The sequence below is a fragment of the Xenopus laevis genome, chromosome 2L (assembly GCF_017654675.1).
Source record: "Xenopus laevis strain J_2021 chromosome 2L, Xenopus_laevis_v10.1, whole genome shotgun sequence".
Taxonomy (NCBI): domain Eukaryota; kingdom Metazoa; phylum Chordata; class Amphibia; order Anura; family Pipidae; genus Xenopus; species Xenopus laevis.
Window position 1 is genome coordinate 110,447,666 of NC_054373.1, and position 14,204 is coordinate 110,461,869.

The 14,204-nt window shown below is 35.3% G+C and overlaps 1 protein-coding gene across 3 annotated transcripts in view; it reads right to left on the reverse strand.

Annotated features, from left to right (window-relative positions):
* The window catches only part of frmpd4.L (FERM and PDZ domain containing 4 L homeolog), a 206,271-nt gene that overhangs the window by 77,787 nt on the left and 114,280 nt on the right, over positions 1-14,204 (reverse strand). For all 3 annotated transcript variants that reach the window (XM_041582350.1, XM_041582351.1, XM_041582352.1), the window contains exon 2: positions 7,232-7,348. In XM_041582350.1, coding sequence (XP_041438284.1) covers positions 7,232-7,348 — 117 coding nt within the window. The remainder of the gene's footprint in view (positions 1-7,231; positions 7,349-14,204) is intronic.

The following is a 14,204-nucleotide window of genomic DNA, read 5'->3' on the forward strand; positions in this document are numbered from 1 at the left end:
TTAAAAATAAGAGTAGCCAAATGCCAAGCTCTTCTGACAGCAGAGATTTACTTTTATTATTATCTGCAGAACAAGAAACATCTAGTAAGAATCAGGAACAAGATACAGCTGATTTTCAAATAAAAATGCATGCTATTTATATTGCTCCTTTTTGAGAACATCAAGGTCTCACATTTATAACATGGTTTTCTTGATCTTGGACTTGTTTATATGGCTTTTATTGCAGTTTTTAATCATAGACTCAGATGACAACAAAAATCATTGCAGAACATTATTTCCAAAAAAAATAAATCGTAATTACCCGTGTGGCTGTGCCAATAGGCAAAAGTACATCTACTACCTGCTTGGCAGTACAGAGACAGGGTACAACATAGTCCCAAGTTTTTTGGTTGCCATGGTAAATAGGCCTGAGAATAGTAATTTTTATGAACTATTGATAAATGTATATTTATAAATGTATTTATATTCCTGATGTTGGAATGTTCATGGACCAGCTGCCTCTATTACTGTGTCAAGGAACTAATGCATCTTATTTAAATTTGATAACCCAGGATTATATTACTTAATGCATGAATATTATGCTGAAAATGCATAATCAAACTATAGCCCCAGGGCAAGTAAACTATTTCTGTGTAATGCATTACTGGCCTCTTGCCATTTGTCTATATTGAATTAGCACAGTATTAAATATAACAAAAAATATTTCTATAATAGGGTCTTTATCTGAATCTAAATCTTGCAATCAATTTAGTGTACATCTTATCTGACAAATCCTGGACATAGATTAAGTGCATAGTCTTCTTTGCTAGAAATAATTGCTGTCACGATAAGATAGAGCTTGATTCTAATAGCCATCCTTGAAGAAAATAGACGGATTCTGCTCACTGGCAATTTGAGTAACATACAGTATATTTAGATTTGTTATAATATATATATATTGCGCAGTCATTCTGCAGGCTATATATTAAAAAAATCCTTTCATATGTGTTCGTTCTTTTTAAAGCCTTCTACTTGCCACATTAAATTAAATTGTATCTAATCTAAGCATTTCCCCTTAACGCAAGTATCTCATTTTAATTAAATCAATTATAAACAAAGGCTCAAAGCATATAAAAGAGGCACGCTGGCTAACAAATTTCACCAACCAAAAATAATTTTGTCATCTCGCATTATCAGTTTTGTCAAGAAAATACTGGGCTAGCATTAAGAAACAACAAAATTGTACTTCACACATGAGACTAAAATGTAGGCTCAGATATTGTTATACAGAATTCTATGATATCCTACTTGTGCTTTAATGATCTGGCTTAAATCCATCTGTAGTTATTTTTCGGATACTTCGACCATTGAATAGGATACTACGAATTCGATTCGAAGTAAAATAGTTAAAATATTCAACCATTTGATAATCAAAGCACTGTCTCTTTAAAAAAACGTTTTTTTTTTTTAGAAGTTGAAGTAATTCAATTCGATGGTCGAATTATGAAGTATTTTCAACTTTGAAATTCGACCCTTGATAAATCTGCCCCTTGATTTCGACATTCAGCACATATGCCTGAAAAAAGGGATACCGAGTTAAGCATGTGAAATAAGGTGGGCTATTCAATCAGATTAGATGTTTTGTTTAATCTGAATAGGAGGATATTAGGAGTTTTTTTTTTATCTGATCCATGATTCAATCTGCCTCTTTTAAAAAACTCATATCAGAATATGATTATGTCTTCATGGATCTTCTTTTTGTCACATTAAATATCTTCAATGAGGTTGCAGTTATCAAAATATCAATTTTTACCATAGTGGTATGCAGATTGTGTTATAAAATTATTTGAGTCATTGCAAGCAGAATGATCTGGTATTTTAAAACGGTATTTTGAATTTCTTAAAGAATTATATTCACAATTCACATGCTCAAAGACAACACTTTAAACGTTTTAGTATTTAATAATTTAAAGAAATACTTAAGCATGATGCGGGATAATTATGTATATCTGTTTATATTCTTCCCTACACTATAATCTAAAGTAACAACGGTTGCCATAAATGCAGATTTTAGTATTTAACTAAGTATTTGACAGTGTATTTGTATCCCCCAATGTTTTTTGATAATTTGGTTTCAGATTGCTTGGGCAAGCTTTTTAAACAACAATTTTCTTATCTAACCTGGACTCTAAACCTAGAAAAGGCCAGGACTATAACTGGACACCATTTTTAAAAGGCAGAATATTTTTACAAAAATACTGTATATAATTTATAAGTTTTGTTTGAGCCAAAATAAATATAACTGAATTTTGCCCCTTAAAATAAGTTTTCTCTCTGCACTTTAATACATTTATTTTTTTCTTTTCCAAAACCTTCCCAGTCCTTGCTAACAAAATACTGCAAAACACCATGCACCCTTGTCAGGATAGTGTTTTGGGAGCTTCACCATGACTTCTAAAGTAATCCACTACTTTTAGGCTGAAACTACACGGTGCGCGTCCTTCCGACGCAATGTGAGGAAGCTCAAGCGTCACGTCGGATACTCTAAATTTAATGTAAGTAATACAAATGTTGCATCTACATGTCGGTTAAAGACGCAACGTGCAAAGTTTGCTTCTGTAGTTCCAGCCTTAGGAGCAAGGTAACATGGATGACTGATTAGTGCAAAAAAATCATAATATCCCTAGGGTTGTAGCCTCACAGGTAGGATTGCCACCTTTACCCTCGGTTAACTCTGGGCAGGGGGCAGTTACTGACATTACTGGGTGGGACAGTGATGTCAGAGGGGCAGATAGGTTACATTGTGGAGCTGTACTATAACATGGCAATTGGGATTCGAAAACTGGGCAGGCAGTTTTGACCCTGGCAGCCCTTTCCGAAAACCAAGTTGTATGGGTCAAAACCAGACAGAAGGCAACCCTACTCACAGGAATTTGCTGTTCAAAAAAAAATTTACTCTGTGAAATAGAATAACTGTATACACTTAATATAAAAAAAGTTAAGTACAGTAATATTCACTTCAATAGTAATATTGGAACAGTTGAGAAAAAAATGTGTAGTAATGCTACTCATTTTTATTTAAAATTTTCACAGATGCAGAGCGAGAGCAAGTCATCAGAGTATTTTTTGTTAAGTAAAATAAGATATGTTTTATTTATGAAATGTGGCATGCAACCTTTATGAGTAAATATGAAAAAAATGGGGTGATTTACTAAAATCTAAATTTATCAAATTTTAACCTTTCAATATCAAAGCTGGACCAAATGCCCATCCATGATTTTGCCTTATTCATCATTAAAATAACTCGAATAAACCGAATCAGGGAAAAATCGATAAAATTGAGCGAAAACTCAAATCGTACAATTTATTCTGACTTTTTTCCTTAATCGCTCTAATTTTTCAGGTTATTGGCCAAAAGCCTCAAATTGTTTGGATTATTGGGCTCAATCCAACACAAACCAAAATATCTTCAAATTAGGATAGGGACATTTGCCATTGACTGCCATACATGACCTCGACAGGTTTGAGATGGTGAATTTTCGGATTCTGGGCTTTTTGCTGCATCGGTGTATAATAAATCTCAAAGAATTCAAGTTGTTTTTTTTCCATGAAATAACCCACGTAGCGTTTTTTCCCTTACAAACTTTTCACCACTCAACTGAGTGGCTTCTTCAGTTCAACTGACGTGGTAGGGAACATCTTACTGAAGCAAACATTGTGTTTGGATATCTGTGACTTTACTACCTTCATTGGTTTAAATTCTAGGGAACTCTTCCATTGAACTGAAACGTTTTAAAGTTACAAAAATCGAAGGGGGTTATTTATCAAAGGTCGAGTTTTAGAATTTTTTGAGTTTTATTATACCTGGAATAAACTCACATAACGAATTGTTTCTGATTTATGAAAAAACCGAATGTAAAAAACTCGAATCAGTGTAGTCAGGGTGAAAAACTCAAATTGCTTGAATTAATCGTTTTTGAGTGAATCCCAACAAAAATCTTGAACATCATGAAGGCTACAAACTTCTTCAAATGGTTCAAGGGACCTCTGCCATTGACTTCTACATGACCTTGACAGGTTTTACTGTACTGTATTTTTGTACTTTTGTGCTATTTCCAGCTTCGGGGTATAATAAATCTTAAAAAAATCTGGGTTTTTTAAGCCAAAAATTTGAGCTTTGACTGAAAAATACCCTTGAAAACTCATATTTTTCTAGTAATAATCAATTTAACCTTTGATAAATAACCCCCTAAATGCCCAGTTTAATTTGACTTAATTCTATTAGATACTGTATATCATGACCTGGATATATAAGAATCTTCAAAGGTATAGTCATTTGTTTATTAGATGTTTTGGTACTGCAAGAAACAAAATGCAAATGAAATCATGGAAATAGGGCTTGCTCAGTTCACACTGTTGCTGATACTTTTTTTTACCTTGATTATGTGATTATAAATTGCATTTACAGCAATCTTCTCTTGGCTATTACCATATTTTCATATTTCTCTTGGTAGTAGGAAATGCAGAACATCAAAGTACAACTGGGAAACAAAATTAATATAACTGAAGGCAGACTGACTAGTTTTAAATTTCATATGTCACATTTAAAGACTTGAAATGTTATTAGAAACTGTGGATTTAAGATATGAAACATATTTATTGCCAGTTCTACAGTATCATCATTTACATGTGTAGCAGAGTTCAGTACAACAGCTGGTAATGTATTGCTGTTTATTCAAAGCATACTGTGCACTTTCCTAGAAGAAAGTTTTAATATCAATGTAGGCCATGAGCTTCAATTTACTAGAGAGTTTGAGCATTTTTTTTAACATTAATGATTGCTTATTATTTATAATAAATGAATGACAATGTGGGTGTTCTGGAGCATGCCTGAGCTATATTTGAATGCAAAGCAAAATACAAAGAAAGCCCTATATTTTTTTTTACATTGCTCATTTTTCAACACTGGGAACATTTGCAGTAGCAACCAATCAGTGATGAGCTTTTTTTCAGCCAGCTGCAAGTAGAACAGTGAAAGCAAATATCTGATTGGTTGCTGTAGGTTACTGCCTAGGTGCATATTTGCTCAGTGTTTATAAATTATCCTGTCTGAAATGGGTGTAAATTTTATGGCTCCTTTTTGCCAGAACATGTTGCACCTTTATTGTAATACAGCAAATCAGGTGCAACCACCAAATCAGTAGTTCTTGTAAGTACAAAGGAGCACATCTAGGTGTGAGTGCATTAGTGAAAGGATAATGCGAAATATATTGTCACCATTTTATATCTGCTCTGTAAATCAGTTGTATAGATTTTTGGTTTTGTCTTTTTTAAGGAAGATAAACAAGTCATTTATTTCTTATGGAACCAGATCAAGATTTGCTTTAAAAAAAAAATAGTAAACAAGAAAATGACTGGCTTTTTTTTTTTAACACCCCTAGGCTAATAAGCATCAGCCTTGAAATTTATGTCTATTGTGCACTCCCAAAAGCCTTTTATGCTCAACTTAGATAGCTTCCAGGCTGCATAATCTTTATGAGTCTGACCTACATTTTTATTTGCTAAAAATATATATATATATATATAGTACTTAAATAGATCACAATAAAATAATATTTTGATGGTTACCTAAAAAAACAAAATATACACATTTTATCCATCACTCCTATTGTCATATTCATTAAATCAAAACAGCAATATTACTTCAAAATGTGGTTATCTTTTACTAGTTCATACAAGACAAAAACAATTGCCTGCAGAAAACTCGCGTGAGTAGAGGAAGTCACTCACCATTTCGGTAATTCTTTTTCTGCACACTTTTGTCAGCTCCATGAACTTTGCCAGTATTTCATTGTATACAACTAAATTATTTATATAGTATTGTTGATATGCAGCACTAAGCATGTTTATATTTATTATTTTAGAGGGCATGTTTAGGCACAAGCAGTTCCTGATATATTCCTGATATGTGGAACTCATAAATTAATTAGGTGGTGAGGCAACCTGCCCAAGGCCACCAGGAGTTTCAACATCATTACTACAAGGGTTAAATGAGAACTAATTTGGCTTAGCCACTTCAAACCTACATCCAATGAAATATTACAGCATGTTACTAATGTTTTAGACACAGTTTGATATTTCACAACTGCACCCATAAAGCATTTCCCTACCATGTGAGCCATGACACTTAGGGGCACATTTACTTAGCTCAAGTGAAGGATTAGAATGAAAAAACTTTGAATTTCGACTTTTTTTTTGGCTATTTCGACCATTGAATTGGCTACTTCGACCTTCGACTACGACTTCGAATCGAACGATTCGAACTAAAAATTGTTCGACTATTCGACTATTCGAGAGTTGAAGTACTGTCTCTTTATTAAAAAAATTTGACTACCTACTTCGCCACCTAAAACCTATGTTAGCCTATGGGGACCTTCCCCATAGGCTTTCTAAGTAATTTCCGATGGAAGGAAAATCATTCGATCGATCGATGGATTAAAATCCTTCGAATCGTTCAATCAAAGTAAATGCGGTAAATCCTTCGACTCCGATATTCGAAGTCGAAGGATTTTACTTTGATGGTCGAATGTCGAGGGTTAATTAGGGGCAGATTTACTAAGGTTCGAGTGAATTTTCGAAGTACAAAAAGTTCGAATTTCGAAGTAAATTTTTGGATACAACCATCAAATAGGATACCTAGAATTTACTTTGACTTCAATTCGAAGTAAAAATCGTTTGAATATTCAACCATTCGATAGTCGATAGCCAGAGCATATTTCTAAGTTTTTGGGTATCGAAGGAAAATCGGACGAACGTACGATAAAATAGTTCGAATCGCACGATTCGAAGTACGATTAGAGTATGATCGTACTGCGATCGGAATTATTGTATCATGAATAAAATCCTCTGACTTCGAATTCGAATGCGGAGGATTCTATTCGATGGTCGAATTTCAAAGTATTTTCCACTTAAAAATTCGACCCTTGATAAATCTGCCCCTTAGCTACAACTACAAATCTAACTTGTGAGTAGGGAACTTCATTGCCCTTCTCTCTGACTGTATATCCCTTGTTTAGTTTCCTTTCGTTCAGGGCTAAAGTATCTGTTTGTGCAATAATTAAATATAATTGTTCTTCCTACAGAAAACCTTCACTGTCCCCGCACCTCTTCAGGGAGGTGCCTGTAAAATGATGGGTTATCAATAAAGTTAAAAAAGAGACTAACTAAAACTCTGTCACATATGCATTTTTACCTGATGAAGAAATCTCTCCCATCTCTGTTTGTCGCCATCTCCCATCCATAGGGTGTTCCCTGAGGCAAACTCCAGGTTCCTGAAGGTGGTGGCCAACCAGATGATTTTGCCCGGTGGCTGAAAGAATAAAAAAGTCATTCAATTTTTAAAATAGCTAAGATATATCATCATGATGTAAAGATCAAAAAGGAATCCTGCAGAATTCCTGTTTCTTTTAGTTGATATAATATTGCAAACATGTTTTGCAGAATATTAATAACTACTACTGATCATTGGATTGGAATCAATTCTATAACAGAATAATTAGAAATTATTATAATCAGCCAAGTTTCCCAAGTAGACAAAATTGTCAGATGTACCTTTTTTCTCCCTTATACCTCAATTTGTATCATCTTTGCAATGCATAAAAAGGAGATCTGCTTTATTATTATTATTATTATTTTTAGATTTGGTATTGGATTTTGCTTTCATGCTAGCAAGACTTTTGGATTGACAATATGGAGTGACCAGTTTACCAGTAGGATTTTCCCTTAACTGGGTCACTTAATTTTCTTCCAACTGAGCATTTCATTACATATTACATTTGCAGCAACATATGGCAGGTTTTATCCTCCCCTGGGGAACAAATACAGCAAGTTCTTGCTGCAGGAGAGTTAGTTTTATTTAAACGCTTTTGACACATTGGCTAAAATTTTGGAGATTCGGACACAACATAAAACTGCCTTTAACTCATACCAGGAAAATCAGAACAATAGTAAATGTAATAGATACTAAGCAAATAGCCAGTCCCTCATGGAAATCTTGTGATATGCAGCTACAGATAGGCTCAAACCTAGGGCTGTTGTTTGATGCTTGCAATACAGCCAAACAATATACTGAGCTAAGTATTTTGGTTTCTTTGATCTGAGAGAGGGTTACATTTCCATAAATATGTCCTATAAATATTCACATTTAAATATTAGAAACCATTTAGCCATTTCTCAAAACTGCAGTCAAAGATTTACATCACGTAATATCTTTGATCAGTGGCAAAGCACAGTCACGAAAACATATATAATATACACATAGGGGCAGATTTATCAAGGGTCCAATTTCGAGGTGATAAATACTTCGAAATTCGACCCTGGAATTGAAATACTTCGTCTTCGAATATCAAAGTCGAAGTATTTTTCACCGAACTTGGCCATTGTACGATCGAAGTTAAATCGTTCGAATCAAAGTCGTAGTAGCCTATTGATGGTCGAAGTATCCAAAACATTACTTCGAAATTCGAACTTTTTTTTTACCTTTGAAAATTCACTCGAACCTTAGTAAATCTGCCCCATGGTTTGCTAATGTGAGAATACAAACATTTAATAATACATTGCTAAGAATGTCAACATTTTACATGAATATGTATGATATAAACACAATTGTGCGTTGTGCTCTGCAATTTCTTCCCTAATCATGACTGATCACATTCAAGAGGACACATTTTACAGGTTAATGCCTATTGTGAATTATACATCGATTAAGTAAGGTTGCTTTGAAGCTTAGGTCTTTGTTATTTATCACACAGTGACATCTATATTATATATATATATATATATATATATATATATATATATATATATATATATATATATATATATATATATATATATATATATATATATATATATATATATATATATATATATATATATATATATACAGGTATGGGATACATTATCAGGAAACTCGTTATCCAGAATGCCCCAAATAACGGAATGCCTGTCTCCCATAGACTCCATTTTATCCAAATAATCCAAATATTTAAAAATGATTTCCTTTTTCACTGTAATAATAAAACAATAGCTTGTACTTGATCCCAACTAAGATATAATTCATCCTTGTTTGAAGCAAAGCCAGCCTATTGGGTTTATTTAATGTTTATATGGTTTTCTAGTAGGACAGAAAGATCCGTTATCCAGAAAACCCCAGGTGCAGAGCATTCTGCATAACAGGTCCCATACCTGTATGTATTTATGTATTGTAGCTGTGTGGATCACACAATACAAAATCATGTTAATTCCAGGAATGGTTTCAATTAAATGCAGATTGCATTTTTACTAACAATATATCATTAAATCTTAATATTTAAAGTCCAGTTATGGCAGTGTGCATACAGGAATGTTTACATTGGCAGTAAAAACAATGAGCACATCATTTTTAGTATGTTTTGTCAGTGGATTATGACAATGCGTGTGATCACACTGATTGCACATATGTCTGATAAAATGAAGGCAGCCATGAAAGGATGCACAATGCCAATTTATGCCTGAAGAACCCTCTAACCAGCTATTGTACTTAATCAGAGGGACAATGTGTATTTTCTTCTTTAAAATGATAAAACAGTTAGTCATAAGAAAATAAGGCCAAGTCAGTTCCAGAGTGATCTTCATCAGTCATTGCTCCTGTACATCATTTTTTATACCCTGCCTGCATCCAGCTTCAGACAAATCCCCTTGTCAGGGTCATCAGATGAATGAGAGGATTTATATTATTTCACCATTCATTTGGACTGTATGGCCAGTATAATCAGTTGGACAATGCAAATAATAATGCAGAGTCTTTTTCCAGCCTTTTTATTATGTACAGTACAAGCAAAAAGGAATTGTTTTATGATAGGGCCATCATAATTCACTGAAAAAAAATAAAAATAAAACAGATACATGCTTATTAACCTAGATAAACAACTGCACCAATGCAGTAACCCACCACCGTCTGATTAGTGTTGATCTGTCTAATGTAGGTTGATCAGTAAAAGAAAATATCAGGTTGGTTACTAAGGGATATTGGCTTGCACTAGGGAAAACTTTTCTCAGGATTCTATTTAATGACTGTTGAAAAGAAATTACTAAAATGAGACTCTCACCCATGAAAACTCAAACTCCAGGGCTGAAATATCCTACTTGCAACTTGGCAGTGACTTGTTTATAGTAATGTGAACTGGAGAGCTGTACTCTTTATCTTATGAGAAAAGCAATATGGTAAGCTTCTGAAATTTTTATGATAAAATTAAAGTTTGGTGATATAATCTGTGCTGGAGGCAGTAGGAATGATCTCTTCCAGCAATAATTCAATGCTAAGCTTCAAGAACCAGAGAGCTGCAGTGTGTGATTGGTATAGGGTATTCTGAGACATGCAAGCAGTTTTATATCATCATCATCATCATTTATTTATATAGCTTTATAGTTTTATATGTAGCAGACATTAGGGGGCAGATTTATCAAATGTCGTTGTGAATTTTCCAATGAAAAAAATTCACATTTCAAGCTATTTTTTGTGTACTTCGACTAGGAAATAGTCCAAATTCGATTCAAATTTGAAAAAAATTCGAAAATTCGAATATCTAAATCTATCATGTACTGTCTCTTTAAATCCTGCCAAATTGCTGTTTTAGCCTATGGGGGACCTCCTTGAACTTATTTGGAGTCAATTGGTGGACTTTGAAAAATCAAAGTTTTTTTTGGGAGAAACTTTGCATCTAATTCGATCAAATGCGATATTCCTTCGATTCGTACTATTCGAATTCGGCCAAATACGGACCTATTTGATCAAAAATTTACCTATTTGACCAAAAAAAACTTTGACTTAATTTTGTCATTGTTAGGCCATACCTAATGGTTAACAGGATGGGGTGTCAAAACTGCCCTTCCTGAAAGATCAAATGTGTCCTGTTATTTGTGCACTGAAGTTGCCCACACATCCTGGCCAAATCTACCCGTGTTATCAGATTTTCACTTAGATATCTGAATATGTGAACAGGGTCTTTAACACACTTCTTGGTCTCAGTTATATTAAAGTTCCCCCCTCCAGCATGGACCATTAGTAAGCCATAACAGAGGGTTGTTTTAAACAATTCTTATTAAACTTTCTTCTGTTTAGCAATTGTTGAAGTGCTGGGTACAGCCAACAAAACACAAAGAGAGCTGTTCAGATATCAGGCAGTATTAAGCAAACTGGAGCCAGCCTATTGGGTGTAAATAGTTATCCAAAACTATGTGTAATATTCATATATTATAAAAAGGTTATCTGTCGAGGCACATGTGCGAGGCTGACCTGGCATGACGTGCTAGTGAAAGCTCCACTCCTGACCTGCAGCAAATAGCTAAAATAAGCGGGTTAACATACCAGTTTGCAGCGGAAAAGACTCATAACAGCATCGGAAAGCCTAGGGGTGCACAAGATGGAGCCACCATCAACAAAAAAAGGCACAGCTCCAAATTTTCCAGCGACGCACAGCTGAAACAGCGTGGCTGCCATCTTTGTCCCCGTGCACAGAACAATCGGAGGAAGCCGATCCCCTGGCCTACTGCAATGATACTCATGCCGCAGTACAAACGGTACAGACACTGTTCAAAACAGAACTCATGGCTGCTGTAGCAGAATTTTCAAGGCAACTAAATGACCTGGGCGAAAGAATAGACATGCTAGAGAAACACTCCGACACCCACGCACTCTCCCTACAAGAAGATCAAGCTCAATTGAATCTACAGGCAGCACACAAGTTAACAAGGGAATCCCTTCCACACAATATGCAGCTATATGCAGATTTAGCACCAACTACTCTCCTAAAAAGGAAGCAGATACAACCAGTTACTGCAATCCTTCTGAGACACAAGATAAATACAATTGGGGATTTCCCTTCTCCCTAATTTTCCTTTGGGAAGGCAAAAAATGCACAATACACACCCAAGAGGCATCCCACTGGCATCCCATATAAGCCAATCCCCATCCTCGCTGACAAGGCAGGGTACCGAATGGACACAACTCCCAGGTGATAACAAAGGTAGACTCCACTTCATTTCTCACCCAAAGATCAGCGACAGACAAGGCTAGGACACGAGGGGGATCCCTCAGCAACTTAAGATACCACTACTTCATCTGATATAGAATGAGAAATGGTTACATACTCAGGACCACCGAGTTCTCACCATACCTAGACCTCAATAAGGACTGAAACCGACGCATTCCAAAGAAGAAAAAAAAACCTCAACAAAACTAAACAGGAACCTGCAGATCAAGGACTTTGTTGCCTCACTCAGAGCAAACCCCCACTACTCCCCAGAGACAACAAGTACAAAAGGGAACAGTGCGGAAACCATGCTCACTGTTGAACATGTTGTTCAAGTTCATTTTTTGTTTTTATTTTTGTTCTCACTTTACAAAGACACAAACCTATAGCCTGCTGGGAATCATAAAAACTGATATTTCATGTTCCAATCACTACTGCGAGCAGTAGCAACAACACTTGAGAAACCAAATGGATAGTACAAACCTAAAGTCAATAAGAATTATATCTCATAATACACAGGGCCTCAACTCCCCTACCAAAAGAAGGGCTGCATTTCAGGCATACCAACGCCTCTCCCCACATATTCTATGCCTTCAAGAGACACACTTTACACAGAGATCATACCCGAAATTTTTTCATAAACAATACCCCACCTTTTACCTTTCCTCAACCACCAGCAAACACAGAGGAGTGGCCATATTTTTACATAAAAACTCCCCCTTTGTTACAACCAACATTACAATGGACCAAGAGGGGCAATATGCTATTCTTCAAGGCAGGCTGTGCACCAACAGATGGCCCCTTTAAATTCTTCCTGAACTTAACAAACAAGCAATCTTCTTTACAATCAGACAGACTGATATGCGCAGGCGACTTCTATCTCCCTTTTAATTCAACGATGGATAGATCACAAAAGACAAGTCTTTCAAAACAAAACTTCAAAAAAGTTGAACAGCTTCTACAAACTAATGGGCTAATAGATACCTGGAGAGAAGTACAAGAAATCAGGCATGACTATTCCTTTTACACACCCTCAATATAGCTATTCCAGGATCATACTACATCCTAACTAAAACGAAAGATGCAGCAGCGTTATGGGACTCCCAGATTTTACAGTGCACATGGTCTGAACATGACATGGTACAAACTGATCTAACACTCCAGATACCCTCCACTACCCGCCCAACATGGAAATTAAATGAAAGATTATTAGTGGATCCAGAATGCATAAAATACGTATCCCAAGAAATTAAAAACTACTTTAAAGAAAACACAAAACCAGGAACTGCCTCAACTTGGACATGGGTAGCACACAAAGCATATATCAGAGGATGCTTAATCCAATATGTTTCTCACAAAAAACAGGAGGCATATTGGCACTACAACGCCAACTAGAGAATGAATTAACAAGTCTAGAGCAAGCAAACAGGGCTAACCCAACCATTTGGACACGTCAGCTAATCAAAGAAACAAGGCAGAAATTGAAAGCATGCCAGATAGAAAAGCCTGAGGAAGCCATACGCAAAATGAACCACAAATTCTACCTCTATGCAAATAAGCCAGACAAAATATTGGCTAAACCATTGCGTAACCAAAACCACCAAAAAGCAGTTTACAAGATTAGGACAATGGATGGCAAGATCTCCTCTAATCCTGATACAATAGGCCAAACATTTGCTACTTATTATCAGAAACTATATACAGCTACAAAAAACAGGAAAAAAGAAACACTGGAATCTTACCTAAACAAATATGCACCCACCCCAATTAGCCCAGAAATGAGACAAATGTTAGACAATGAAATAAGCCACCAAGAAATCGAAGACACAATCAAACATTTAAAAAGGGGCAAACCACCAGGACCAAACAAATACACCAGCCTTCACTACAAAAAATTCCAAAACCAATTAATTCCTCAATTTCACCAAGTTTTCAAACATATCACTCTGGGTTTACCTTTACCCCCTCAAATGAACGAGGCAAAAATTTCTGTGATTCCCAAACCCAACCGCGACTAATTATCCATTAAGAACTTTCGGCCAATCTCACTACTAAACGTGGACATAAAAATCCTAGCTTCTTTAATGGCCACAGGATTAAACAGAGTCTTAGCTAGAGTAATAGGTAACTACAACTATTCCTAGCACTACACAT